Source organism: Thecamonas trahens (assembly GCF_000142905.1).
Source record: "Thecamonas trahens ATCC 50062 unplaced genomic scaffold supercont1.47, whole genome shotgun sequence".
Classification (NCBI taxonomy): Eukaryota; order Apusomonadida; family Apusomonadidae; genus Thecamonas; species Thecamonas trahens.
The window spans coordinates 45,154-72,939 of NW_013657633.1; the positions used below are offsets into that span (position 1 = coordinate 45,154).

The 27,786-nt window shown below is 63.9% G+C and overlaps 10 protein-coding genes across 10 annotated transcripts in view; 3 read left to right on the plus strand and 7 right to left on the minus strand.

Annotated features, from left to right (window-relative positions):
• Positions 1 to 277, minus strand: part of AMSG_12245 (uncharacterized protein) — a gene marked incomplete at its 5' end in the record, with an annotated part of 3,197 nt that extends 2,920 nt beyond the window's left edge. The window contains one exon of the mRNA XM_013899245.1: positions 50 to 277. Within this exon, the coding sequence (XP_013754699.1) occupies positions 50 to 277 (228 nt within the window). The remainder of the gene's footprint in view (positions 1 to 49) is intronic.
• Positions 278 to 575: 298 nt separating this feature from the next.
• Positions 576 to 1,388, minus strand: AMSG_09223 (uncharacterized protein; the record flags this gene model as incomplete). The annotated part of the gene is made up of 2 exons (XM_013899165.1): positions 576 to 842; positions 1,044 to 1,388. The coding sequence occupies 2 exons, from the start codon at positions 1,386 to 1,388 to the stop codon at positions 576 to 578; spliced, it is 612 nt and encodes a 203-aa protein (XP_013754619.1).
• A 335-nt stretch (positions 1,389 to 1,723) lies between these two features.
• Positions 1,724 to 3,863, minus strand: AMSG_09224 (C2 domain-containing protein). The gene is made up of 2 exons (XM_013899166.1): positions 3,714 to 3,863; positions 1,724 to 3,460 (listed from the first exon to the last, which is right to left on the minus strand). The coding sequence occupies exons 1-2, from the start codon at positions 3,828 to 3,830 to the stop codon at positions 1,769 to 1,771; spliced, it is 1,809 nt and encodes a 602-aa protein (XP_013754620.1). The 5' UTR covers positions 3,831 to 3,863; the 3' UTR covers positions 1,724 to 1,768.
• Positions 3,864 to 4,662: 799 nt separating this feature from the next.
• AMSG_09225 (uncharacterized protein) lies at positions 4,663 to 5,782 on the minus strand. Its single transcript, XM_013899167.1, has one exon. It carries the CDS (start codon positions 5,538 to 5,540, stop codon positions 4,686 to 4,688), a length of 855 nt encoding a protein of 284 aa, XP_013754621.1. The 5' UTR covers positions 5,541 to 5,782; the 3' UTR covers positions 4,663 to 4,685.
• A 348-nt stretch (positions 5,783 to 6,130) lies between these two features.
• AMSG_09226 (copine-8) lies at positions 6,131 to 8,140 on the minus strand (the record flags this gene model as incomplete). The annotated part of the gene is made up of 3 exons (XM_013899168.1): positions 6,131 to 6,563; positions 6,620 to 7,823; positions 8,055 to 8,140. The coding sequence occupies 3 exons, from the start codon at positions 8,138 to 8,140 to the stop codon at positions 6,183 to 6,185; spliced, it is 1,671 nt and encodes a 556-aa protein (XP_013754622.1). The 3' UTR covers positions 6,131 to 6,182.
• Positions 8,141 to 9,004: 864 nt separating this feature from the next.
• Positions 9,005 to 22,604, plus strand: AMSG_09227 (axonemal dynein heavy chain; the record flags this gene model as incomplete). The annotated part of the gene is made up of 3 exons (XM_013899169.1): positions 9,005 to 9,361; positions 9,450 to 13,231; positions 13,292 to 22,604. The coding sequence occupies 3 exons, from the start codon at positions 9,005 to 9,007 to the stop codon at positions 22,545 to 22,547; spliced, it is 13,395 nt and encodes a 4,464-aa protein (XP_013754623.1). The 3' UTR covers positions 22,548 to 22,604.
• A 134-nt stretch (positions 22,605 to 22,738) lies between these two features.
• On the plus strand, positions 22,739 to 24,364 carry AMSG_09228 (transmembrane protein 144; the record flags this gene model as incomplete). Its single annotated transcript, XM_013899170.1, has 2 exons — positions 22,739 to 22,861; positions 23,281 to 24,364. 2 exons carry the CDS (start codon positions 22,739 to 22,741, stop codon positions 24,343 to 24,345), a joined length of 1,188 nt encoding a protein of 395 aa, XP_013754624.1. The 3' UTR covers positions 24,346 to 24,364.
• Positions 24,365 to 24,416: 52 nt separating this feature from the next.
• Positions 24,417 to 25,536, minus strand: AMSG_09229 (vacuolar protein sorting 55 superfamily protein; the record flags this gene model as incomplete). Its single annotated transcript, XM_013899171.1, has 3 exons — positions 24,417 to 24,814; positions 25,371 to 25,398; positions 25,440 to 25,536. The coding sequence occupies 3 exons, from the start codon at positions 25,534 to 25,536 to the stop codon at positions 24,430 to 24,432; spliced, it is 510 nt and encodes a 169-aa protein (XP_013754625.1). The 3' UTR covers positions 24,417 to 24,429.
• Positions 25,537 to 25,762: 226 nt separating this feature from the next.
• AMSG_09230 (uncharacterized protein) lies at positions 25,763 to 27,048 on the minus strand (the record flags this gene model as incomplete). Its single annotated transcript, XM_013899172.1, has 2 exons — positions 25,763 to 26,146; positions 26,224 to 27,048. The coding sequence occupies 2 exons, from the start codon at positions 27,046 to 27,048 to the stop codon at positions 25,763 to 25,765; spliced, it is 1,209 nt and encodes a 402-aa protein (XP_013754626.1).
• A 317-nt stretch (positions 27,049 to 27,365) lies between these two features.
• AMSG_09232 (UPF0533 protein C5orf44) overlaps positions 27,366 to 27,786 on the plus strand; it is a gene marked incomplete at its 5' end in the record, with an annotated part of 2,144 nt that continues 1,723 nt past the window's right edge. The window contains 2 exons of the mRNA XM_013899173.1: positions 27,366 to 27,388; positions 27,563 to 27,674. Coding sequence (XP_013754627.1) covers positions 27,366 to 27,388; positions 27,563 to 27,674 — 135 coding nt within the window. The remainder of the gene's footprint in view (positions 27,389 to 27,562; positions 27,675 to 27,786) is intronic.

The following is a 27,786-nucleotide window of genomic DNA, read 5'->3' on the forward strand; positions in this document are numbered from 1 at the left end:
CGGCAGCCTTCCGTCCGCTCGCGCTCGCCAGCCGCGCCGGCAGCAGGACGACCGGCGGCGAGGCCCGCTGGCTCTCGCTCGCACCCGCCTCCACCGCCTCCATCCACGCCTTGTCCACCAAATCAGCCTTGGCTGCCACCACAATGCGCGGCTTGTGGGCGACTTGATTGGCCAGAATCGGATTGCGTGTCGATGCCAGCGCCCGTGCGTCGCGGACCTCCACCACAGCCTGGACTTGCGAGAGCATGGCCTTCACCTCCTTGGTCGTCTTGTGCATGTGGCCTGGAAACCAGTTGATCGCCCCCGCCCACTCGCTCGCAGCCCGCCCAGCTCCCTGTCTCGCCCGCACCGCTATCGCCGTCGCCATCGCCCGTCTCCCTGCCAGCATCGGTGCGTCTGGGAGACGAGTGTCGCGCGTCTCCCGGCCTCACGCTCGCACTCATCGCGGACAAGGTGCGCACGATGGGAAGAGTGCGGTCATTTACTACTTGTACAACATGCACATGGTACCTCCTGCGCGCAAAGATCGCCATGGCGCAGCGTCGGCTGTGGCGGGCTAGAGTCACCCACATCGATCACTGGCCGCACGGCTCGTCGGGAAACCGGGTGGCGTACAGGTGCGAAAGGAGGGCAGCGACATGGTTCTGGTTGTGCCCGGCATCTGCCTTTCCCAGGCGAGCCTGCGATTGAAGGCTGACGCTCGCCACGCCCGACGTGGCGTTACAGCTGAGGCCGAGGTACATGTCGTCGGGAAAGCCGACAAAGGACGAGAGGATGCGGATGTGAACAAAGCCAGAGTCTGATCCGACGTTGTTTGTCAGCATCTTTGTCAGCTGCTCGTCCTTGATCCAGTCCCTCACGCCGGCCATGATGGCGGGCAGGGAGGTGCGGCGTAGCAGCGGATGAGCATGCGGATGGTGGCTCATGCCAAACACGGGCTCGCCCACCACGACTCGGGCACAGTTTTCAGCCGAGGTGCCACCGCGACATGCCGAGGGGAAAGCAGACATATGTGGATTGGGCGCCGCGAGTCTGACGATGACGATGATGGTGATCCAGCCGTAGAGGAGAGTGGCGATGAGATAGAAGATGATCCTGGCCAGGAGCGGCATGATGGGCGCTGGCGAGCACTTTGACGTAAGCTGATGATACAGCATGGGATAGACAACAGCAGCACAGTAGGCAGCCCAACAGATGGCAAAGAGTGCAAGTGCAATGCCGACAGAGAAGGCCACCAGGGCAGAGAGGACCAAGGCCACCACAGCCACCACCGCAAAGAGGCCATGCGTCACAAGCCCGACCTTCTGCTTCACACTCACCACACTTGCTGTCCGGTGCACATCAGTCTGCACAAGCCCCTCGCGGTGGACAAGCAGAGGGTCATGCATCTCTGCTGCAAGCTGCAAGTGGGTGAGTCACGTGCCTGCCTGTCACGCTCGCCGCCGTCCTCGCTGCCGTCCTTGCCGTTGCTGCTGCTGCTGCTGCTGCTGCTGCTGCTGCTGCTGCTGCTGCTGCTACTGTCCGGCCAAGCCGTGTGACGCACCTTTGGCCGCAGACCGACGCGCGCCTAGTCTGTCCTATGCAGGTGGGTACCTATCTGCTGCTGATCATCCCCTGCTGCTGACCATCGCCCGCTGTTGGCGATCTCCTGCTGTTGGCGGCTGCCCCTCTCCCCCCCCCCCCCCCCCCCCCCCCCCCCCCCTACCCCCTCCCCTCCCCTTGCTCAAGATCAAGATCAATGTATCGCGGGCATGCTGAGACAAGCCCATCAGATCCGGACAGCGCCGACGTCAAAGGCATGGGTCGGGACGGCGGTGCATTGGACCTGGAGACAGATCTCGCCCGAGACCAGCTCGTCGATGTCGCGGCGGACGAGCTTGTACCAGGCCTTGTGCGGGCGGCCGTCGGTAAAGTCGCCGACGCGAAGCTCGACGTGGCCGAGGTAGTCGTTGCTCAGCGTGTCTTTGTCCCACACGTCAAAGCGGAGGATCTCGTGCCCAATCTCGTAGCGAAAGGCGAGCGGGGTGTTCCACACCGGGTTGAGCGACTTGGGCACGACGGCGGTCCGGAACGACTGGTCCTCGCCGTACGAGGCGACGACAAACGGGTCTGACGCACCGTTGCGATCCTTGGCGGCCAAATCGGAGGCGCGGAGGATGTCGACCATGATAGCCGCCCGCCGCGCACGAATCCATGCCGCGCCCTGGACTTCGTCTGGGTCGTGCCCGCTTGCCAGGCGCTCGCGCCGCCCGCGAAGCTCAAACCCGTTGAGCTCGAGCCACCGCCCGTCCATCGGCAGCTGGTCAAACGCGAGCTTGAACCGGCCCAGGAAGGTATCCGAGATCTTGTGCTGGTCCCACACGTCGCCGATGACCGCGTGCTCCGGGAACTTCTTCGAGAGCTTGCCTAGAGTAAACGTGTGCCGCTCGTTGAACGCCGGCGACGTCTGCCGCGGCGCCACCTGCGTGGTGAACCGCTCGTCGTCGTACCGCACAATAACGTACGGATCCACCTTGGCCGAGTCAGACACGTTCTCCAGCCGGAGGACCTCGACTTCCACCTGCTCGCCGACCATGGCCTTGGCCCGCTCCGACTCGGGCAGCGCGTCGACCGTTGCGGCGAGAGTCGTCCCGTGGTTGAGCGCGTTGTCGACAGGCACCTCGCGTGAGGTGTGGGCCAGATCCTCCGGCGGCTCCAGCGACTCGAGCCGGAGCCGCACCTCGCCGCTCACCTCTTCGTCGGCTTGGCGCGGGAGGAGCGGGATCCAGACGTCGACCGGTGGCGCGCCGTCGGGCACGTCGTACGCCGCCACCCGGATCCGGGCCTGTCCCAGAAACGTCGACGAGAGCATGCCCTTGGACCACATCTCGAGCTTGGCAAAGTGCGTTCCGAGCACAAACGGCAACTTCCACGTCGCTTCGGCAAGCATCTGTGCGCCCTCCCACGTCGGCGAGAGCGACTTCTTCACCACAGGCGTCCGGTACTTCTTGCCGTCGTACCGCAGGAACCCGTACGGGCTCGCCGAGTTGGACGACACAGCCTTGAGCCCGCGCGCCTCCACAAGTGTCATCCGCAGCATCGACAGCGCAATCTTGATCCGCAGCTCGCCGCACGCCGGATCGTCCTTGCCCGGTCGCGAGACGAGCGGCAGCCAGATGGCCCCGGTCGACACCGCATCGTCGTCGAGCTGCGAGAGGTTGTACTCGACAATGCCCAGCGTCGAGTTGCCCAGCGTCTTGTCCGCAATCACCTCAAAGGTAAAAACATCGTCCTTGTCGTCGTCCTTCAGCTGGAACGCCGCGTGGTAGTCAAACCGCGGCTCGCGCGACTTGTTCGCCGTCTCGGTCGTCTCCTTCTTGCCGCGGTACTTGATCTTGACAAACAGCGACCGTTCCTTCTCTCCGTCCATCACTCTGCGCGCTTCGTACACATGCACTACCACCCGTCCCGTCAGCTTGCGCTGTGACAACCATGGTCATCCGCCATCATTCACATTGCCGGTCATGACATCGCGTGACAATGGTCGCAAACGCAAGCCACCGCCACCGCCACCGCCACCGCCCGCCGCCGTTCCGGAACCGACACCCAGCCACATGTACCGCCCGCCACGACGTACAACATCATTCCCACACCTGTAAGTCAGCACCTACTTGCAAGCATCTATCTTCTACCTCCATGCCAACTCTCACTTTCCACACCTGTCTCATTCGTACGGTAGCGCCATCGGCAGCGTCGCTGTCCGAGTCGTGGTCGGGGTCGGTGGTGGCATGCTCGGCCGCGAGGCCATTCGCACCTGCCGCAGAGGCCGTCTCCTCGTGGGTGGCAGCCATAGCAGGAAAGAGAGGGGGAGGGGGGGGGGGTGGATATACGCTGGGGTAGTGCGAGGGGAGAGGGGGGTCGGTGGTCGTCGCAGCCGGAGAGAGGTGGCCGTCAGCATCAGCATCATCACTAGCATAAGAGGCCGATGTGGTGCCTGCTGCTGTTCGTTTGTTTCAGCAATCATGTGGCAGCCGAGGCGAGAGAGCGTCCAAGGCAAATATATTTTTGTGGTTCAAGGTGGTTGGGATGGAAGCGCAAGCAGATGCTGCTCTGTGCTTCCGCAATGACGTAGTGAGACACACCATGATACCCGGTTCAAGTATTTGTTGTGCTCTATGAGCTTCTTTTCGTTGCGCACTCTGATGTCGCCATCGATCGACAGGTAGCCCAACGCTGCAGGAGCCACTTTTTCTCACCGCTTCATTCTGGAACAGTTGCTCGAACGCCGGCTCACTCAGGCCACGCAAGCAATGATCGACAAGCCAGTTGATAACAAGCACAAATAGAGGATGGCTACAATTGCTGCTTGCATAAACCTCTCCCATCGACAGCAACATCATCCCGCAGAACACTGCTCCATCAGTGCGAAAAATAGGAAGACACTATTCGTGGGAACCACCTGCTAGCCAACCCGCACACATCCGTTGATTTGGATCGTGGGGGGGGAGGGGGGTCTGTGACGTGTGTATGTATATGGGGTGCAGGAGGGGCATGTACGTGTGTGTGTGTGTGTGTGTGTGTTTGTGTGTGTGCATGTGAGCAATGTGAGTGTGCTACGGTTTGGGAGCCACACGAGATAAAGATCTCCCAGATCACACACTCTCGCACCGACGCACCACACACGAGAAAGAGGCTTGAGTTTACGATTACTTGCAGCCACAGAAGAGGCAGTTACCAGGGCGAACATCAGTCTCGCGAACGCCAAAAATCTCGCGGAACATGATGACAAACATGACGGCGCCGATGGGGAAGGTGATGAGGACGCCGATGCCAAGGAAAAAGAGGCCGGAGAAAGCGACGGAGAAGCAGGCCATGAGGCCGGTGAGGACGGGCATGAACTGGCGGCGAGTCTGCATGATGGAGCAGCGGAGAGCCGATATGACGCCAAAGCCGCAGTTTGATGAGAGCTCGGACGGCTCGTTGGCGGCGCGGGCGGCGGCGCGGGTGAGCGGAGCGGCGCCCTCGCGGCCGTCGCGGTAGTGCTCCATGAGAATGAGCGGGGCAAAGACAACAAAGGCAAGGAGCGAAAAGAAGACCAGAGTGCAGAGCGAGAAGATGGCAAAGTCCCAGAACCAAGAGAGCGAGGTCTCCTCCAGCAGGTAGATGGTGGGCGAAAAGGTGATGAGGGCGACGCCGAACAGGCCTGCGGTGATGGCAAGGAGCGGGAAGAAGTAGGACCAAGCGGTAAAGACGTCGCCGAAGCGAGTCTCTCGGATGGCGAGCTCGCCGTCACGGATCGAGTTGAGGATCATGACCATGAAACCGTTGGTCATGTACCAGAAGACGAATGCGCCAAAGACGCGCGAGATGGCAACGACAAAGAGGAGGACAACGAGCACGCCGGTGAGGTTGAGCCAGTTGGCACGATACACCTCCCACGCGATATGGAGCCACTTGCGGAGATCGAGCTCGTACTCCCTCGCCGAGATGTACTCGATGTACGGCACGCCTGTCGGCACGTACTGCGCCACCGAGACCGCCGCCGGCACCCGCATGGCCATCTCCTCATCCTGGCGGGCGGCACCAACAGACCGACCTCCGCTTGAATACCCGGCGGCGCGTCATCATCGCCTCCAGCACCTCCAGCTCCATCACCTCCTTCCACCACATTGTGGCCATCATCATCACCGTCGTCGTCGCCGCTCTCGTCGAGGGCAGCCGACTCGGGCTCGGTGCCAATGCCGAGCTCAATGTCCTCGGCCGTGGGTTCGTGCGGCTCTGCGGAGAGCGGTTGGTACATAGAGAGGAAGGGGGGGGGGGGGGAGAGGGGTGGCTGTGTGTATACGGGTGGTGGCTGGCTGTGGCCTGGTCAGGCTGTTGCGGAATGCGGTCGTGGTCGTCGGCAAGAGGTCGGAATGGGACACTCGGCGGCTTTGATCCGCCTATGATCTTGCTCGGCAAGCTGAACAAGAAGGAGCGCCGCAAGCGAGCGATGGAGCTGCGGAGGTATGTCAGCATCGGCGATCGCATCCCCCATCTGCCGCCCCGAGCTGTCCGGGGTTAGCCGCAGCGCGTGGCCATTGCCCGCGCTCTTGGCAACCGGCCGGAGCTGGACGGATGCTCGCCAGCAAGACAAGGCATGGCCGGCGGACACGGTTCATCGGATGTGTTACCAGGAAACAGAAGCCTTCATACAAGGGCGGCTAGAAAGTCGGCGGCGGTGCATCGTAGCTTGGCGGTGGCGGCCCAGCCGAGGGAGCAGCGGCGGATGAGGACGGGGCGGCGGTGGTGGGCGGGTTGGGCGCGATGCCGTGCTTGGCGTAAAAGTCGAGGACCTGGCGCGGGACCTCGTGGAGGGTAGCCTGGGCGAGGTATGCTGGATCGACGGCCTCAAAGTCGCGAAAGGGCACAAACTGAACAATGTCACGCTCGGCGTAGACTCCATTGGCGGAGAGGCGGACGTCATCGCCGTCGAGCTGCTCCATGTTGGAAAAGTCTGCGCCGCCGACGCCGACGATGATGACCGAGATGGGAAGGTTGGCGGCCTGGACGAGGGCGGCCTTGGTCTTGGCCATGTCAGTGATCTCGCCGTCGGTGAGGATGAGCAGGATAAAGTAGTTTGCTTGGCCTGCGAGTTGACGGCGGTCTGGGCGAGTTCGATGACGGCGTGGATGAGCGGCGCAAAGTTGGTGGGCCCATGTAGGGCAAGGAACTGGAGCGAGTTGCGGTAGGCCTGGACTACGGCGGGCATACCGTGGATGGCGACGGGCGCCTGGGTGCCGGCGACCGGGAAGCAGAACGAGGTAGCGCCTGTGGGGAGCCGCGCGCCAAAGCCGAGGGTGGGGAATTCCTGGTCGTGGTCGTAGGGTCCAACGACGGCGCCGACGGCAGTCATCGCCTTCTCGTACGCGTTGGGCTCGTACGGCGAGAGGTAGTGGAGGCTCGACGGGTTAGCTGGGTTCCCGTTGGACGCTGTGTAGTCGATGCCAATGATGAGATTCATCTCCAGCCCGCCGGCGAGGTAGTCGATGAAGCTCGGCTTCTCGATGACCTCGATGGACATGACTTCGAGGATGCCCGAGTTGCGGTACTTTTTCTTCTTCTGCTTCTTTGGGTTGATGAGCTCGAGCTCGCGGGCCTGGTCTGGCGAGCAGAGCATGGTGAGCGTGGTTTGGAAGGCGCCGATAAAGTCGGGCGAACCGCGCTTGTCGTAGTCGTAGCACTCGATGCGGATCGGACGCTCGTAGTCGGCGTTGCAGAGGGTAGCCATCGGGACTTCAAACGCCCGCCACGTCGGGTTGAGCGTCTTGGGCACGACCTCGGTCTTGTGGATGGGCTGCCAGTCGTCGGCGGCGCCGGCGCGCAGCCGCGAGATGATCAGGTACGGGTCGGACTTGCCGAAAAAGTCCATCTTGTCGAGGTTGTGCCCGCGGATCTGCATGCGGACGGCCGAGTTGGAGTTGGACGGCTCCTCGGCGGTGATGCGGATGGAGCCGTTGCGGCGGCCGGGCACCTTTGCGTTGACCAGTTGCAGCTCGAGCGACATGCCACTGGCGCCGACAACACTCGAGAGCTTGAACTCGGCGTCGCCGATGTAGTCGTGCTGGCGGTAGTCGCTCACCGAGCTCACGTGCTCGTCGATGTCGAGGACGGCGACACGGAAGGTCTGGACCTTTTCGAAAAAGTACGAGACGTTGAGCGCGGTGTGGAACCGCGGGTTGAGATCATTCATGATCTTCTCTGTCCGGCCGACTTCGGCAAAGCCCTGGCCCGGCGGGTCGCGCTTGGCGAACAGCACCACCATGGGGTCCGACTTTGACATGTGGTCCAAGTTTGCGAGGTTGCTGTTGACCAGGCGATCGCGAGTATGACCACGAGTGCGATTACGGGTGCGACGACGAGTACGACCACAACCACGAGTACGGGTGCGACGACGAGTACGACCACGGGTTCGACCATGAGTGCGAGTACGACGACGACCACCACGACGACGAGTGCGACCATCATCTCCCACCATGAGTCCCCCTCCCATCCCTCCCCTTCCCTATCCCCCTCCCTCTCCAGCCTGGGCGTACCTGCACGAGAATCGCAGCTCCAGCCGGGTGACCAGGTCGTCGGTTGTGCCTGCCGTGCCTGCAGCTGGAGGGGCAAAGGCAGCCATGGGTAGCAGAAGCAGGAGAGTACGAGCTGAAGGGGGGGTGCACCACAAGGGAAGTAGGGATGTCTTTCGGTTGCTACTCTGGAGATAGCTGGAGGTACTATCCTCTTTGTCTTCTCCTGCTGTCCGCTGCCGCGCCTCCCTCGCCCTCCCTGCCTGCCCGGTCACCTCATTCCAAGTACTGTTTCCGCCCACCAACGATAACTGGCACAACAACCAACGATTAATCCCCCCAACCTCACCCAGCGATAACTGGCACAACAACCAACGATTAATTCCCCCAACCCCACTCAACGATAACTGGCACAACAACCAACGATTAATCCCCAACCCCACTCAACGATAACTGGCGACAACAACCAACGATTAATTCCCCCAACCCCACTCAACGATAACTGGCACAACAACCAACGATTAATCCCCCCCAACCCCACTCAACGATAACTGGCACAACAACCAACGATTAATCCCCCAACCCCACTCAACGATAACTGGCACAACAACCAACGATTAATTCCCCAACCCCACTCAACGATAACTGGCACAACAACCAACGATTAATTCCCCCAACCCCACTCAACGATAACTGGCACAACAACCAACGATTAATTCCCCCAACCATCGTCCGTTGCTGCTCGCGCTCGCGCCAACACCAGCCACTCCACGCCACGCTCCACCCCCTCCACCCCCTCCACCCCCTCCACCCCTTCCACTATGGCCGCACCCTTTGACATAGACCCCCAACTCCTAGTACGCACCCCCTCCCTCCCCTCCCCTCCCTCCCCTCCCCTCCCTACCCCCGCCCACCCCACTAACCTCGCCTCCGCCCAGGCCGGCCGCAAGGGCCACTCGCGCGCCTTGTACGCCATGGAGCTGCGGGCGTTCCGGAGACTGGAGGAGAACACCCAGCGGATCTCAGAGGCTATCGACGAAGCCGAACCCGACGGTGCTCCCAACTCTTCGAGTCACGGCGCTGGAGAGCCCCTCGTTCATCATGATGGCGCTCTGGTTCGGCGGGCCAAGGCCCAGCGCCGGGCTCGCCGCAAGCCGCAAACACTGGCCATCAAGATGCCTACCATCCTCGCGCACCCGCCGGCCCGCCCGCCGCTCTCGTCAGCGCTCAAGCAGAAGCTTGCTGACCACGATCTCGACAAGCACTCGCCCGACAGGCGCGCCGCCCGTTCCTCCGGCCTTCGCTACCACTACCCGCCGGCTCTGCCCGAGGTCCTTGGCCAGCGCACCCTTCCCACCATCGCGTCTGACGCCAAGGCTGCGCCGCCGGCCCGCATTCTCGGCATACCTTCCGCTCGAGCTTTTTGACGACCGGACCTTTGAGCTCTACACACCCGACGAGTGGCTCGCCCGCGGTGGCCCGGCTGGCCCGCCCACTGCCCCGCACGCCTTCTCGCCCTTCCTCAACGCCGCCGGCGAGTACGAGTGGCACCCGTGTGACGTTGTTGACTATGACCCCGTCTCCAACACCTTTACCATCGAGTTCAAGCCGTCGCGGGTGACCAAGCGCGTCAAGCGCCTCAACCTGCTGTTTGCCGACGAGCCCGACGCAAACTTTCGCCACCGCCTCCTCGCCGCCCGCGCCGCCCGCCGCTCCGCCGAGGCTACCATGCGCTACCACCTTGTCGCCAATCGGCTCCCCGACGAGATCCTGCCGCCGTCCGCAGACACCATCGCCGCCATGCTCCGCCGCGCCGCGCCGGCCTTTCCACTCTCGGCCATGTCCACGCTCGAGGCTCTCCTTGACGACATCGTCGCCCACTACATCTCCACCATGCGCCGCGCCATCTTTGGCTACACCCTCAAGTCATCTTCCGAGCTGCGGGACCGACTCGCCCCGCTCGGCCTCCCGCCGCTGCCAGACCCGCCGCCGCCGCCGCTCTACGGTACCGTCCCCTGCCCGCCCTTTGACTTGCCGGCCGCCGTCAACTGGGCCTCCGCACAGCTGTTCTTCCACCCACGCATCAACTACGTCCTCCAGACCCTCTTCACCTTTGCCCAGAACATGGACTCACTCTGCCTTGTCGACCTCAATCTTCCGCGTGCAGCCCTCCCGCTCGCCATTGGCGACTTTGAGGACTTCCAAGCCCGCCACGCCGACCGCGTTGCCATCGTCCTAGACGACTGGGCAAAGAAAATCGTGCTCCTTTGCACCACCGTCCTTGAAGACGAGGCCGACAAGACCTTTGACTTTCACGTCGCCGCCCTCGCCGACCTCGACCCGCACGCCGCACGCTTCATCCTCCTCCTTCGCCTCATCATGCGCGAGCACCTTATCGTCGCCGTCAACACCACAGCCGCACGCTACGCCGCCTTCTTCGCTGCCTACGACGAGCCCGAGCTCTCTACACTCACGTCGACTTTCCTCACTCAGATCGCCGACTCGGGCTATGACGGCGATGCCGGGAACGGCCTCACAGGCGGCGACGGCGACGATGAACACGATGTTGACGACGGCAACGCCGGCGACGACCAAAGCGCCGAATCTCGCCTCCCGCGCCCACCCGGTCACCCGGCGCCTTCCCGTCCATCCGCCCGCGCCCGTGTCCGCGCTCGCGCTCGTGACCGTGCCCGCTCTCGCCCGCGCTCCTTCCACGACTACATCCATGCCATCTCGAGCCACACCCCACTTTTCCTTGTCTCGCTCATGGCCACGCCCAACTCGGCATCGGCAGCCGTCGCCGCTGTTCCTCTGCAGACGGCGACACAGGCAGACGGGACAGAATCTGACGGAGATACGGTAGACTCGGACGCCGAGTCGGTTTCGGGCACAGGCTCGGCCTCTCCGGAGCCACACAACGCGGCAGACTCCTCGGATGTCACCTTTACCATCCCACAGCTCCTCTCGCCGGCCCCCAAGCACGAGACGCCGTTGGAGGCACTCATCCGGTTCTCGCCGCCGCTCACCGAGCTCTCGGCCCGGGTCGCCACCACCTTTGACACCTCGCTCTCGCTCATCGATCGTGTCACCGCTGTCGAATACTCGCTACTCCCGCGGGCCTCGCTCTCACTCCCCCATCCGCCGCCGCCAGTCTTCCCGGTCGACCGCTACGACTCGGTCCTCCTCGAGGCGACCCGCTCGGTGGCGTCGACGTTCAACTCGGGCCTCTGGGGCCCGCGCCGCCTTGCCCGCCTCTTTGCGCCCTACGCCTACATCCTCGCCCTCACCCCGCAGTCGCTGGCCGCCACCCTCACGTCGGCCTCGCCGCCGCCGGCGCTCGCCGACCTCAAAGCCCTAATCGTCAAGTTCCGTGCCGCAGCCGCAAACGTCGCTTCCACCACGCCAGACGCCGTCACCTTTAAGCTCCTCCGCGTCGACACGACCCACCTCAAGTCGACCATTGCTGCCCGCGCCGCCAAGCTTGCTCGCGCCGTCCTCGCCTTTATTCTTCACGGCGCCCGTCGCAACATGGTCTCTCTCTGTGCAGAGTTTGAAGCCATCCACGCCCGCATCCAGGCACCGGCCGCATCGCCGGAAGAGTGGGCCCAGATGCAGGTCTACTGCAAGGCCTGCGACACTGCGCTAACTCAGCACGCCGCCGCCATCGAAGACCTCAAGGCGTCAATGGACACCCTCTACACCTTTTCCTACCCGGTCTCTGCAACCGTCCAGTCCTCGTTTGTCACCACCCTCATGTGGCCGCGCGAAGTTCGCCTTGCCCTCGTCGACCGTGAAGTTCTCCTCCACGACGAGCGCAACACGCTCCTCGCCACCGTCGCCGCCCAGGCCGCCGCCCTCAACGCCACCATCACCTCCCTCGCCAAGGACATTTCCGCCCTCGAGGACCTTGATGACATCTCGGCTGCCGCCGCCAACGCCGCCACCGTTACCGCCCTCCACCAGGCCATCGCCGCCGCCCGTGCCGATCGTACTCTCCTCAACTCACGCCAGGCCCTCTTTGAGCTCCCGGTCCTCGACTTTCCGGTCCTCGACGCCCTTGCAGACTCGCTCGAGCCACACTACGCGCTCTGGCCCATCGCCGCTCAGTTTGCCGTCGACGCCGAGTCGTGGCTCGAGGGCTCGTTCATCAAGCTCGACGCTGCAGCCATCACTTCGCGTGTCGAGTCGTGGTCGCTCGCCGTCAACCAGCTCTACCACCACAAGTTTGGCTCGTCGCCCGGCCCGGCCGCCGTCGCTCGTGCCCTCAAGCTCGCCCTTGACGACTTCCGCTCACATCTCTCGCTCGTCAACGCGCTCCATGCCTACATTGCCCCGTCTGACCGGTACTGGGAGCTCATCAATGAGCGCCTCGCAGGAGCAGAGACACCGCTTCCGCCGCTCGCCCCCACCCTCAATCTCACCCTCAAGTCGCTCCTCGACGCAGACTACAAGACCGCGCTGCCAGACATCCTCGCTGTCGCCGAGCTTGCAGGCTACGAGCGCAAGCTCCAGCGCGACCTCGACCGCATGCAGGCTGCGCTCAACAAGCTCACCTTTGACATTTCTGAGCACGCCTCGACCCGCGCCCCGGTCCTCCGCAACTCCGAGGCTATCGCCGAGCTGCTGGAGGACCAGCTCATCAAGACGCAGACCATGCGCTCGTCGCCGTTTATGCACGATGCGCTGGAGCGCTCGCTCACCGCCTGGGAGGCCGCCCTCAACACCACCCAGGAGTTTCTCGACGTTTGCATGACCGTCCAGCGCTCGTGGCTCTACCTCGAGCCCATCTTTGGCTCCAAGGACATCTTCGCACAGATGCCTGCAGAGGGCAAGGCCTTTGCCAAGGTCGACTCTATGTTCCGCGCGGCCATGAAGCGCATGGCAAACTCGCCCGAGGTCGGCAACCTCCGCTCGCGCACCTTTCAGCTCCGCGACTTTCATGCGGCAAACCTTATTCTTGACGACATCCTCTCCAAGCTCAAAAAGTACCTCGACGCCAAGTGCGCTCTCTTCCCGCGCTTCTTCTTCCTCTCTTCTGAGGAGCTGCTCGAAATCCTCTCGCACACCCGCGATCCCGACGCCGTCCAGCCGCACCTCAAAAAGTGCTTCGAGAACATCGAGTCGCTCACCGCCGCCCCGCGCCCGCGCCCCGCGCTCGTCCCAGCCTCGGCCACCGAGCTCTCACCGCCGCCTTCGCCATCGTCCCCGTCGTCGCCTGCCTTGCCCCCCTTCGCCGCCCCACCATTCACCCACATGGTGAGCTCCGAAGGCGAGTCGGTCCCGCTCCTCCCGCCGGTCGTCCCGTCGACATCGGTCGAGTCATGGCTCTCCGACCTCGAGACTGCCATGCGAGCCGCCGTCAAGTCGCAGCTCGCCCTCTCACTCGCTGCCTCGCCATCGCCGCGCACTGAGCGCGCCGCCTGGCTCCCCCACTGGCCCGGCCAGATCGTCCTCGCCGTCGCCAACATCATCTTCACCGAGGCCGTCGAGTCGGCGCTCGCCGTCCTGCCTACCCAGCGCGACGCACTCGCGCCGGTCATTGCCGCCGCCGCCGCCAAGCTCACGGAACTCATCGACCTCGTCCGGAGCGCCGAGCTCTCGCCTTCGCTCGCCATAACGCTCCAGGCCCTCGTCACACTTGACGTCCACCACCGTGACGTTCTCGCCGCCCTCGACACCGCAGACTCGCCTTCGTTTGTGTGGGATACCACCCTCAAGTCTTATTACAACTACGATGCTTCCGAGCTCACCATCTCTATTCTCGCCGCATCGCGGAGCTACGGATACGAGTACCTCGGCAACACTTCGCGGCTGGTCATCACCAACCTCACCTCGCGGTGCTACGCCACGCTCATGATGGCGCTGCACTTTAACCTCGGCGGCGCGCCGCAGGGCCCGGCAGGGACCGGTAAGACCGAGACGTGCAAGGACCTCGCCAAGGCGCTCGCCAAGCAGTGCGTCGTCTTCAACTGCTCTGAGGGCCTCAACTACAAGGCCATGGGCAAGTTCTTCAAGGGCCTCGCCTGGGCCGGCGCCTGGGCTTGCTTTGACGAGTTTAACCGCATCGAGCTCTCGGTCCTCTCGGTCATTGCCTCGCAGATCCTCACCATCCAGCACGCCATCCTCCTCAAGCGATCGCACTTTTCGTTCGAGGGCGACTACATTGCGCTCGACCCGTCGTGCGCCATCTTCACCACCATGAACCCGGGCTACGCTGGCCGCACCCATCTGCCGGACAACCTCAAGGCGCTCTTCCGCCCGGTCGCCATGATGACGCCCGACTACGCCGCCATTGCCGAGATCATTCTCGTCTCCTTTGGATTTGCTGACTCGCACACGCTCGCCGCAAAGGTCACTGCCACCTTCCGCCTTGCCTCGGAGCAGCTCTCGTCTCAGCACCACTACGACTTTGGCCTCCGTGCTGTCAAGGCCGTCCTTGTCGCCGCCGGCGCGCTCCACGCCGCTGCCCGCACTGCAGGCCCACCGTCGGCCTCGGTCGAAGCCGCTATCGCCCTGCAGGCGCTGCTCGACTCGAACATGCCCAAGTTTACCTCGGACGACGCCCTCTTGTTCCGCGGCATCGTCTCCGACCTCTTCCCGGGCCTGGCCTCGGCAACAGCGTCAAGCAAGGCCCCGGGCTCGGCTCTCGCGCGCGCCCTCCGCGCCACCATGGCTGCCGCCCATCTTGCGCCATCGTCGTTCATCGTCTCCAAGGCGCTGCAGCTCCATGAGACCACCGCGCTTCGCCATGGCATCATGCTTGTGGGCGCATCGGGCTCCGGCAAGTCGACTGTGCTCAACACCCTAGCCACCACCCTCACTGCATCAGGCTCGCACGTCTCGGTGGCGGTCGCCAATCCCAAGTCGGTCTCGTCGGCCCACCTTTACGGCAAGCTCGACCTCGAGACCCGCGAGTGGTCCGACGGCATTCTCTCCCAGCTCGTCCGCGCCGCCGTCCGCGGCCCGGCAGACACCTCGCACTGGATTGTGCTCGATGGGCCGGTCGACCCTGTGTGGATCGAGTCGCTCAACACCCTCCTCGATGATAACAAGAAGCTCTGCCTCTCGTCGGGCGAGATTGTCAAGCTCACGTCCAACGTCACCATGCTGTTCGAGGTCGACTCGCTCGCGGCTGCCTCACCGGCCACCGTCTCGCGCTGTGGCATGGTCTATCTCGACGCTGCCGACCTTGGCTGGCAAGTCCTCACCGACAGCTATGTGGCGACCCATCTCCCTCCTGCGCTGGCCTCCGCGACTCATCTGGTTGCCCGCATCAAGGCACTTGTCCACTCGCTCCTCTCTCCGGCGCTTTCGTACGTGGCCGCCGCCTCGCCCGACGCACTCGCGCCACTCGATGCATGCCTTCAGACTCAGCTGGCGCCTGCGCCCAACGCGCTTGTGAGCTCGTTCCTTGGCCTCTTTGACGCTCTTCTCTGCGAGTGGCGCGACGAGAGCCACAGCACCATTGCCGAGCGCGACCGCAAGACCTGGATCGAGTCGGTATTTGTCTTTGCCCTCGTCTGGTCGCTCGGCGCTGCCTTTGCCTCGGCCTCAGCACGGACTGCGTTCTCCGACTTTGTCCGCTCGCTCACCGACCCGTATCGCGGCGGCGGCGGCGGTGGCGGCTCTAGCGGATCCGCGGCCACGGGCGGCCAGGCACAGGGCGGCCCGGCTCTGGTGCGGCCGTTCCCTAACGACGGCACCGTTTATGACTACGCCTTTTCCAAGGGCGCCGTCCGCTGGGTCTCCTTCCTCACCGCCGCGCAGGACGAGCTGCTCTCGGCAGCCATTGGTCTTGTGCCCCACTCGCTCTCACCCGATGAGGCGTCGGAGGACCAACTCTCGTTCCGCGACATCATTGTGCCGACTCCGACGACGATTGCCACCTCGTTTGTTCTTGCCACCCTGATCGGCTCGACAAGCCCCGCGCCGCTGCCGCGCCGACCGCTGGTGGTGGGCGTGACCGGGACCGGTAAGTCGCTGCTGGTTCGGTCGACGTTGGCGCACCTGTCGGCCACCGCGCCCGAGGCTACCGCCTCGCTCGCCATCAACTTTTCAGCGCACACGCCGGCGTCAGAGCTACTTGCCATCATTGCTGGCCGGCTGACCAAGGCTCGCAAGGCAGTGTACAGCCCTGCGCCTCCGGCCTCGCGGCTGGTTGTTTTTATCGACGACCTCAACTTTCCCGAGCCCGACGAGTACGCCTCACAGCCGCCCCTTGAGCTGCTGCGCCAAGTCATCGACTCGGGCGGATGGTACGCCGCGACCAAGGCCGGCCACGAGTTCCAGACCGTTCTGGGCACCTCGTTTGTCGGCGCCATGGGCCCACCTGGTGGTGGGCGCCATGAGCTCTCGCCGCGGCTGTTACGGCACTTTACCCCTGTGGCAGTGCCGGAGGCCTCGACGGCGACGATGATTGCCATCTTCCGCGCGCTCTCGGACCGCTACGCTACCCGGTTCCCCCACGCAGTGAGAGCTCAGCTCAATACCCTAGTCTCGGCCTCGGTTGCGCTGTTCAACGCTGTTGTCACCACTTTTCTTCCCACGCCCACCAAGCCGCTCTACGGGTTCAACCTCCGCGACCTCTCGGCACTCTTTGAGGGCATTCTGGTGTTCGCAGATCCGCGGCCGCTCGATGACTCGCAGTCGGAGCTCCTCGGGCTCTGGGCTCACGAAGCCTCAAGGGTCTTTGGCGACCGTCTTGTGTCGGCGGCAGACTCGGCAGCATTTTCTGACCTCCTAGCCACCGTCACCCGTGAGCACTTTAAGCGGCCGCTCGGCGCCGTGATCGACGAGCTCACTTCCCAGACCGACGGCGCGCTGTTGTATGGGCCACTCAACGATGCTGGGTCTTACGCGCGGGTCGCCGCGCTCGACCATGCGACGTCGACGATGGACGCATTCATTGCCGACGCCGCGCTGACGTACCCCAACGACATGGCGACGTGCATTCTGCATCCGGACGCGCTTGCCCACGTCCTTCGTGCCTACCGCGTGCTCTCGCGGCCGCGTGGCCACCTGCTCGCGGTGGGCATCGGCGCCGCAGCACAGGCACGACCTCTGGTCCTCCTCGCTGCTTCGGTCGCAGGCTACAACGTATTCCAGGTCCAGCTCTTCAAGAACTATGCAGTCTCCGACTGGCGCGAGCGGCTCCGTGAGCTCTTCCTCTCTGCCGGGCTCGGGAGCACGCCGGTGGTGTTCCTTCTCGACGACGCGCAGCTGGTCAACGACACATTCTTGGAGGACGTGAACAACATTCTCAACCACGGGCTGGTGCCCAACATCTTTGACGCCAGCGACATGGCAACCATCCGGACAACACTCGCCAAGTCGCTGTCAGGGGGACTCGGCGGGCCACCACCAACCACGAGCAGCGTTGGCGCTGCGGTGCCAGGCACTCCTGTCGGCTCGGCCGCCGGTGGTGGCGCCGGCGTGCTCGGTGCAGGCAACCTTGGCGTCGTCGACGAGAGTTTCACCGACGAAGACGCGCTGTTTGCGAGTATGGCAACAGCAGTGGCTAGCGGAGGCGGAGCGGGCAGTGGCTCGGGCACAGTGCCACCGGCGGCCGCACTCACCAACCGCCAGGCACTGGACATGCTCACAGCGCGACTGCGGGCGAGTCTGCACCTAGTCATTACCCTGTCACCGACGACGACCAGCTTTTCGTCGCGAATCCGTCGGTTTCCCGCGCTGGCCTCGTGCTGTACCGTCGACGTGTACCACCCACTGCAGCCGTCAGCGCTGCGGACTACGGCTGAGGTCATGCTCGCCGACGTGGGCTCGCTCCCGCGCGACGACGTGGAGCCGATAATCAGGGCGATGCTCGCGTTTCACGAGTCTGCGACCGAGCTGGCGCCGTCGTTTGCGACGGCGACGCGGCGGCAGTACCACGTGTCGTCGGTCACGTTCCGCGAGCTTGTGGGCCTGTTTGGCAAGTTGTACGCCGATCGGCGGGCGTCGCTGACCCGGGCGCGCGAGCGGTATCTGACCGGGCTGGAGAAGCTTGCCGAGTCTGCGGCGACCATCGAGGTGATGGAGCAGCGGCTGCAAGAGCTGCGGCCGCAGCTGCAGAGCGCGTCGCGGCAGGTCGACACCCTCCTTCGCAAGCTGACCAAGCAGGCGAGCTCTCTGGCCGAGGCCAAGGCCACGGTCGATGGCGCCGTGGCAGAGGCGTCGGCGCGCGAGGCAGAAGCCAAGGTCATCTACGGCGAGTGCGAAGACGCGCTGGCAACCATGTACCCGCAGCTGCAGGCGGCCAACGCGGCACTGTCGCGGCTGAAGAAGAAGCATGTCGACGAGATCCGGACGATGAAGAACCCGCCCGAGGCGGTCAAGGTTGTGATGGAGGCCGTGACGGTTTTGCTGCGGGTCAAGGTCAAGACCAGCTACGTGAACGGGATCAAGGTGGCGGACACGTGGCGAGCGGCGCAAAAGATGCTCCTCAAGCGCGGCTTCATCAAGTCGCTCCTCGAGTACGATGCCGACAACATCCCGGAGGCGCTGATGGACCGAGTGCGGGTCATTCTCGAGTCGGAGCACTTTACACTTGAGGCCATCACCCGCGCTTCGGTGGCAGCAACCTCGATTGGGCTGTGGGTGTCTGCGGTGGAAAAGTATCACCGAGTGGTTCAGCTGGTCAAGCCGCGGCGAAACAATCTCGCGGCGGCCCAGGCGCAACATGCGAGCGTGCTCGGGCAGCTCAACGAGAAGCGTGCCGAGCTCGACTCACTGGTGGCGCAGCAGGATGCGCTTCAGGCTGAGTACGACGGGGCTGCGGCGCGGAAGGCGCAGCTGGCCAATGACGTCGATCAGTGCGAGGTGCAGCTATCGCGGGCACAGCGATTGATGTACGGCCTCAACCTGGAGAAGCAGCACTGGCTTGACGCTGCGGAAGCTCAGGCGTCTGCGCTCTCGCACGTGGTGGGCGACACGCTCCTCGCGGCAGCGTGTGTGGTGTACCTCGGCCCGCTCACGTCAGAGTTCCGGGCGACGCTGCAGGATGCGTTTGCGTCGTCGCTGAGCGTTGCGGTCTCACCCGACTACTCGCTCTCGAACATTCTCTCCTCGCCGCTGGAGATCCGGGCGTGGCACTCTTTCGGGCTGCCGCGCGATGCGACGTCGACCCAGTCGGCGCTCATTGTCAGCCTCTCGCGGAACTGGCCGTTTATGATCGACCCGCAGGGCCAGGCCAAGGCGTGGATTACCGGGCTTGAGCGCGAAGCCGGACTGGTGGCGGTCAACGCCCAGTCCGAGTCGCTCCTGCTCACTCTCGAGCGGGCGATGCTGGGCGGCGTGCCGACGCTGCTCTACGGCGTTGGCTCCGAACTGGATCCTGCGCTCGACCCGCTGCTTGCGCGGGCTTGGACTAAGATCGGGGCGCGCACCGTGATCCAGCTCGGTGCCGAGCACGTCGACGTCAAGTCCTCGTTCCGGCTCTACATCACGACGTCGCTGCACAACCCGCGGCTGCGGCCGGAGCTTGCAGAGCTGCTAACGGTGGTCAACTTTGCGATCACGCCGACGGGACTGGCGGACCAGGTGCTCTCGCTCGCGATGTCTGTAGAAGCGCCGGCGATGGAAGCGCAGAACGAGCAATTGCTGCTGGACTCGGTCAAACTCCGGCAGCAGCTCTCGGCGCTCGAAGACAAGGTGCTCGACCTGCTGTCGACCTCGCAGGGCAACTTTTTGGAGGACGATGTGCTCATTGAGACGTTGACCGACTCGAAGCGTGAGCACGATCTCCTCTCGGTCAAGCTCAAGAGCGCGCAGGGTGTGCGGGCGGAGCTGCGGCAGACGCGGTCTGCCTACGTGCCACTGGCGGAGCTTGCGGCCCTCCTCTTTGGCGTGCTCACTGACTTGGCTGCTGTCGACCCGATGTATCAGTTCTCGCTTGATGCGTTTACCTCTACCACGGTGGCGACGCTGCGGCGGACGCGGACGAGCGACCCGCGGCACCGGTTGACCGAGTTGGCGTCGAACCTGCGGCTGGACGTGTTCCGGGCAACGTGTCGGTCGCTGTACGAGCGGCACAAGCTGCTGCTGGCGCTGGTGATGGCGTTCCGGGTGTCGACGGCGCCTGTAGTTAGTGCTGCGAGCGAGAGCAAGGCCAGCAACTCGGTGCTCCAGTTTCCGCGGGCGAGCAAGGTGGGGCAAGGTCTCTCGCCGAGCTCGTCGGTGTCATCGATGGCGTCTGCAGGCTCTGGCGACGAGGCCGGGGCTGGCGCGCGGGGAGCATTTGAGAGTGCCGAGGTGGGCATGGGCGCAGAGCTGGAGGAAGACGTGGACGTGGCGGCCGCGGCGCGGATGGAAGCCGACGCGCGGCTTCACTTTCTCGCGACCGGCATGGTCGGGCTTTCGTCAGAGCCGACCGAGTCTGCGAGCGATCTAGCGGCGCAAGTCGCCGAGCTGCCGTTCTTGACAAGCGAGGCTGTGGCGCGTGCGGTGCAGCTGTCGCAGCTGGCGCCGTTTGCGACGCTGCTCAACCACTTGCACCTCAACAAGCAGTTCTGGCGGGCGTGGATGGCGAGCGGGACGCCGCACAGCATGAGCGTGCCCGGCCCGCTCGGCGAAGCGATGAGCGCCCTCGACACGCTGTTGCTTGTGCGGGCGCTCAAGCCCGAGGGAGTGGTGCCGGCAGTGCGGCACTATGTGGCCGAAGTGTTGGGGCCGTCGTTTGTGGAGCCGCCGGCATTTGACCTGGGGACATCGTTTGCGGCGTCGTCCCCGCAGCACCCGATCCTGTTCCTCATCTCGCCGGGGCTCAATCCCCTTGACGCGATCACGTCGTTTGCGCACGAGCGTGGTATGGGTCCGGCACTCGCGGTGTACTCGCTGGGCCAGGGCCAAGGTCCGATGGCACAGGCGGCGATTACGGCGGCACAGTCCAAGGGCACCTGGGTAGTGCTGCAGAACTGCCACCTGAATCTGGAGTGGATGCCGACGCTTGCGGCGATGCTAGAGGCGACGCCGCAGGACGTGGCGCCGGGCTTCCGACTCTGGCTCACCTCCAAGTCTGTGGAAGCGTTTCCGGTCTCGATTGCGCTGTCTTCGGTGACGGTGACGCACGAGGCGCCGGCGGGAGTGCGGGCGTCGCTGCTGGCGTCGTACGGCAAGGTGCAGGACGACATGTTCAACAACCCGGCTGTTGCGAGCGCCGGGCGCGAGGTTGTCTTCCGTAAGCTTCTATACGGGATCAACGCGTTCCACGCGGTTGTGGTGGAACGGCGCAAGTTTGGCCCGCTCGGCTTCACAATTCCGTACGAGTTTTCCGAGGCGGACCTCTCGATCTGCCAGCGGCAGCTTGTGGCTGCAATGGAAGAGCCCGGCGCCGACGGGCGGATTCCGTTTGAAGCGCTACACTACCTGGCAGGTGAGGTCAACTACGGCGGGCGGGTGACGGACGCGCACGACCGTCGGCTGTTGGCGGCGCTGCTGCGGACTTACTTTTCGCGGGAGGCGCTGAGCTCGGTCGTGCTGCCAGACGAGCCTGGGCTCGCCGAGTATGTGGCTCACATCAAAGCGTTGCCTGCGACTGATGCACCGGCGGTGTTTGGACTCCACGCCAACGCGCAGCTGACGGCGGCGCGAAACGCGACAAGCGAGCTGCTCGCGGCGGTTGTGGTGATGCAGCCGCGCGACGAGGCAATGCTAGGGCTCTCGCACGAGGAGGTGCTTGCGCACATTGTGACACGGGCGCGCGAGCTGGTGCCCAGCTCGCTGGCACGGAGTGGACTCCGTGACACGCTGACCGTCTCGTACGATGACACGTTGACGACGCTCCTGCTCCAGGAAATGGCCCGGTTCGACGAGCTGCTGGTGACGATTACTGACTCGCTGGTGGAGCTCGACGGCGCGCTGCGCGGCGAGTTCCTCTTTTCGGCGCGACTGGAGAAGCTCGGCGAGCAGCTGCGGAACCTGGCAGTGCCGGACGAATGGCTGGAGGTGTCGTACCCGACACTGGCAGGGCTGTGGGGCTACCTGGAAGATCTGGCTGCTCGGGTGGCGGTGCTGCGGGCGTGGGCGCGAGACGGCCCACCGGCGGTGTTTTGGCTCGCCGGCCTCTCCTTCCCGCAGGCGCTTCTGACTGCGGTCAAGCAGGACTTTGCGCGGTCGTTTGGGGTGCCAATCGACCGCGTCCGGTTCGCTTTCCAGGTCCTTGCACCGGACGCAGAGCCGGACGAGCCGCCGCCGTCCGGAGTGTATCTCTCGGGCCTCTTTCTCGACGGCGGGCGTTGGGATGCCGGCGCCGGGCAGCTGGTGGAGCAGGTCGACGGCGAGCTCTATCCACCGTTGCCGGTCCTTTGGCTCCGGCCGTACGACGTCGACGTGGAGGAGCCGACGAGCCGAGCCACGTACGCGGCGCCGCTGTACAAGACAGCGGCGCGGCGAGGCGAGCTCGACACCACAGGGCACTCGACCAACTACGTAGTCTCGGTCGACCTCCCCATCGCAGCAGCGCGCGACGTCGAGCACTGGGTCAAGCGTGGTGTGGCGATTGTGGGCCAGTACGCCAGCTGAAACCGGCTTGACGAGCATCTTTATTTGCAAAGTGATGGATAAACATCAATTCCGAGTCTGACATGGATCCGTCCGATAAGTGGCCACACTTGTCTGTCTTGCCCCCCCCCCCCCCCCCCGCCTCCCGTCCCGTCCCGTCCGCGAGCTTGTTTCGGCCGAGTCAGTCGACAGCAAATAGCCACAACAAGGACATGGGTGGTGATGCAGGCCTTGGATTCGGCGCAGCAGCCATTGCCGTCGTCTGCTTTGGTTCTAACTTTGTACCTGTGAAGAAGTTCCAGACTGGCGATGGCATGTTCTTCCAATGGGTCATGGTAGGTCGCAGTGTGGAGGGGGGCAGGGGAGGGGAGGGGGAGGGGGAGGGGTGGGGGAGGGGTCGCGTGCTGGAGGTGACCGTGCTGAAGAAATTGCCTGTGACGTGAGGGGAGGGGGGGGGGGGGGGGGAGGGGATAGAAAGAAGGGACTTATGGTGGGTCGAGGGCGGATGGCGGTATGGACATATGGTCTGTGGGGATTGTGTTGGCTGTGTTGGCTGTGTCGGCTGTGTCGGCTGCGTTCGGCTGTGTCGGCTGCGTTCGGCTGGGGGGTGGCTGCATTCGGCTCGGACGGGGACTCGGTCACGGGCAATGATGGCCTGGTGATGGGAATGTGGCGATGAACGGGTGGTGCTCGGGCTCTGGTGATGGACGTCTTTGTTAATGGGATGCGGTGGGGGTCACGGGGGAGGCAACAGTGCGCGGCCATCTTCTGTGCTGGTGTCTGCGTCAACGCTGTCCGCGAGTCGCCCGAGTTCCACTACTTGGCAATGCTCGGCGGCTTCTTGTGGTGTACAGGCAATCTGTTCTCGGTCTTTGTCATCCGCGCGGTCGGTCTCGGGCTCGGACTCTGCCTCTGGGGCTCGACCAACCTGATCATGGGCTGGGCCTCCGGCAAGTTTGGCCTGTTCGGCCTCGACAAGGAGCCGATTGCCAACCCGGGCCTCAATCTAGTCGGCGTTCTCGTTGCGGTCTGCGCCACCCTCGCGTTTGCGGCGGTCAAGCCCGACCTGTCGTCAGACGACGAATCACGGAGCCGCGAGTCACGGGGCTCAGGCAACGTGCTGGCGACGGTGGCCGGGCGTGGCTCGGGCGTGGCGCCTGCCGTCGGCGGCCAGAAACGGATCAACGCGGCGTCGCCCGAGACGGCACTGCTGGCCGGCGTTGCCGACCCGAGCGCATCGCCGTCGGCGGCGTACTACAATGTGGATGAAGAGGCGCTGTTCGGGTCACCGCGGCCCGGGATGGCAGCTGGCGACGGCGACGAGCGCGACGTCATCGACGCCATGGACCCGTTTCTCCGGCGCGCGCTCGGCATTGCCGCCGCGCTCCTCGCCGGCACCATGTTTGGTGTCAACTTTGACCCGCCCATCTGGCTCATCGACCACAACAAGGGCTCCAGCAATGCGGTCGACTACGTCTTTGCCCACTTTACCGGCATCTTTGTCACCTCGACGGTGTACTTTCTCGCGTACTGTGCGTACATGAGCAACGCGCCGGTGATCAACCCCAAGCTCGTCCTCCCGGCCTTTGCCTCGGGCCTCATCTGGGCCATGGCCGACATCTCGTGGTTTGTGGCCAACACCCAGCTCTCGCTTGTTGTCGCCTTTCCCATCGTCACCACCGGGCCCGGCATCGTGGCCTCGCTCTGGGGTGTGTGCGTGTTCAAGGAGATCCGCGGAACCCGCAACTTTGCCATTCTGGGCGCAGCCTTTCTCCTTACCATCATCTCGGTCACCCTCATCACCCTCTCGCGCAATTGAACACGCACCGAGAGCCGCCGGCACCACCGGTACAACACAACAGCGTCCGATTTAATGACGCGCCCCAGCTGCGGAGGCTATCGCCTAAAAGCCCACGTCATCTTCGTCGTCGGCAAAGACGTGCGAGTAGAGCAGGACCGAAGTGTAGAAGAGGACGCCGCCGGCCACAGCCATGACCATGGCCGGGACTTCGATGGCGTCGACATGAGCCAGGGTCATGGGCAGAGCAAGACCGGTGACAACGATGGCGCCAGTGAGGAAGAATCCCGAGTCTTTCCACCCGTTGCGGCCCTCGTCGAGCGAGAATCCCGAGGACGAGCCACGCTGGCAGGCGCCACAGAGGAGATTAGGCAGCGGAGCAAAGCCAAAGGCGACGATGACGACCATGGGCAGCCAGTTGCGCCAGATGACGCATGAGAGGACCACAAACAGCAGAGAGAGGGCAATTAGCGATGCAAGGATGATCAACCTGAGGACGGAGAGAGAGAGTGTGTGTGTGTGTGAGTGTGAGTGAGGGGGGGAGGGGGGAGGGGGTGGGGGTGGGGGAGGGGGAGAGGGGGGGCGTACTCTGTGTGTGAGGGGGAGAGGGAGGAGGAGGAAGGGGTGGGAATGAGGGAGTATGTGAGTATGGATGCGGTACGGGTGGTATGGGTATGGGTATGGTGGTGGTGGTGATGATTGATGTTGGTGGTGGTGATGGTGGTGGTGGTGATGGTGGTGGTGGTGGTGGTGGGTACGGTGGTCATGGCTCCAAGAACCATGTCTTCCCCCTCCCCCCCCCTCCCCCCCCCTCCCCTCCCCCATACCTTCCCCCTCCCCCCCCTTCCCCCCTCCCCTCCCCCTCTTCCCTCACATACTGTGAATGCCGGTGAGTGCCATAGTCACCAGGTGTGGTCGAGTGTACCGTGCGCTGTATTCCCCTACCTCCCTTCCCCCCCCCCCCCCCTGCTCCCCCTGCCACAGGTGGATGTGGTGGGGGATCCCTCCATCAGGCACACCGTGACCAGGCAACGGGGATGGTGTACGCAGCGGACGGGTACAGCGACCAGACTTCTTCACAACACACAAATAAAGGTATCAAATAGTAAACGTACGCTGAGCCTGGATGGCTGCCTTCAGATCGTTCACAGACTGGGCCTCGAACTCGCCAAGCGACTTGCCCTTGCGGGTCTGGACCGTGACGTGGACCATGGTGGGAATGGTTGGAGTTGGGTGGCCGAAGCCGAGTTGCGGGTCATGCCACTCACTGCCCCGCCCCGCCCACTGCCGGGCACTCGGCCGCTTCCTGGAGCGCACCACAGCAATCGGTTTTGCATCATTGCATCGCTGCATCGGCTATCATTGAGTTCATTGATTGGTCTTGCTGTAGACAATACGCTCATGCCCAGTGCCCGTCATAGCGCTCGCCCTGGTCACACTATCCGCGCAACTCGGCAAAGATCGCAGCATATCCTTCGCGGGCAACGCGGGCGGCGTTGATGACTGCTGCCTCTGAAAGCCCACCTTCGCTCTCCTCCTCCCAAACAGTGGTGCATGGCACGAGTTTGAGCTCGGATTGGGGGCCCGAGACCAGTGGCTCGAGGACCGTGCTGGCGTCATCGCCATCGCCAGCAGCTCCAACGGCATAGATGGCTGCCTTTGTCCCACACGCCGCATGAGCCCACCCCAGCACAAGCATCGACAGTTGGGATCTCGTCCGGTGCTGATGCCCGGCATCAACGATAATCTGCGGAACTCCGTGAGCAAAAGCGGTGGCGGGGTGCGGCGTCCAGCGTGCCTCGCCGTATCGTGTGGTCCTCACCTGGGTGCATCCATCGGCGCATCCATCGCCGCGCAGAACCGCCCAGGCTCCGCGCGCATCCTCAACCACCCAAAGACGCCTGTGTTGGCGTCAGCCATCCCGCTGTTGACCCACACCTCCAGCACATGGTGCTCACCAGAGCCATCGACGGCTTCAAAGCTTACCGCCCGCCACGCCGACGGCAGGATGGCATACGACGAAGCATGCCGCTGGACAACCGCAAGCGGTGTTGCCTTCAGCGCTTGCCACACGCCGATACTGCCAACGGCCGATCGAGCTGCCGCGCTATATGGATCGCCGGCAGCAACCACTGCCGCCTCGTCATCAAAGGTCACCTCGGCGTCCCACCCGTCGCCGGCGACCGGCCACCCACTCATGGCTGCAAACACCGAGCCAACATCGTGAGGTTTGGCAAAGGCGGGATAGAGACTCCGCGCACTCGCGATCGAGTCCACTGATGCCAGCGAGAGCCACAGAGAGTAGGCATCCATCTCTAGACGATCCCACACTCTGGCCACCTCTTTGCCCTCTAGTCCACACACCGCCGCCAGCTCGGCAGCAATGGATCCGTCCTCGGCGTCAAGCGAGCTCTCACTGACTTCATCGTCCTCGTCCTCCTCTTCGCCACCAAGCGCCACCAGCACGGACTTTAGGCCTCGGCAAGCCAGCGCGTCCACCACCTGACTCGCTGCCACACTCATCAAAGCCAGAAGCATCGCCGATCGCGTTCGCTGTGGCAGCACGCCGCCCGTCTCGATCCCGTCGCCCATTCCGTCGCCCACTTCGTTGCCGCCAAAGCCGTCAGCAGCACCTGTGACCAGCTCGACCTCCCGCCACTTGCTGGCGAGGACCCGATAGACAGGCTTGAAGACGCGCCACGGCATGTCTGGGTACTCAGCCATGGTGGGCGTGCTGAGACGAGTCATGCATAGCCCTGCTTTCTGTGTGATCTGTCACCCCATCGACCGACTGGCAGCCGTGGACACGCAGCCGATCAAGGCATGCATTGCCGCGTTTACAACCATGGGACGCACTCTGTCCTCGAGTGGCGCTCTGCGAGCAGACGCAGACACAAGCCACGCACACGCCGCATGCTCATGCGTGCTTTCCGCCGGGAACCAGCATGCACACGTTTGAACCGTTGAGCAGGATCTCATCGTTCTTGATCCCGGTCTTGCCCGCAGGCGTCGAGTCGTACTCGGTCACATCCTGGAGGACCATGTTGACGTACTCGTCAAACCTGTATCCCCGCCCATGATCCGCAGCCGTACCACACCGCACACCGCATGCATGACACCCACCGACATCACATCACACCCACACCCACATCACATCCACATGAATAAGTATCGCACATCACTCCCCCCCCCCCCCCCCTTCCCGCCCTCCCCCACTCCCCTTCTTTTCCCTCTTCAGAGCCATCGACCCGATCCTTGTCCACGTACCCGGTGAGGATACCCTCAAACTCCTTGTCGCCCTTCATCAGCACCAGGACGCGCGAGCCAATGGTCTTGTCGAGCAGCTCACTGTACGCCCCAAACACACACACACACACACACACACACACACACACACACACACACACACACACACACACACACACACACCACCACCGACCACCGACCGTACCGACCGAACCG

Bases quoted from the DNA above. Each gene is read 5' to 3' on its own strand.
- AMSG_09224 (XM_013899166.1), bottom strand. From the start codon at position 3,830: ATGGCTGCCACCCACGAGGAGACGGCCTCTGCGGCAGGTGCGAATGGC. The intron at 3,461-3,713 runs GTACGAATGAGA...TGGTTGTCACAG, and splicing joins ACGCTGCCGATGGCGCTACC to CGCAAGCTGACGGGACGGGT.
- AMSG_09225 (XM_013899167.1), bottom strand. From the start codon at position 5,540: ATGGCCATGCGGGTGCCGGCGGCGGTCTCGGTGGCGCAGTACGTGCCG.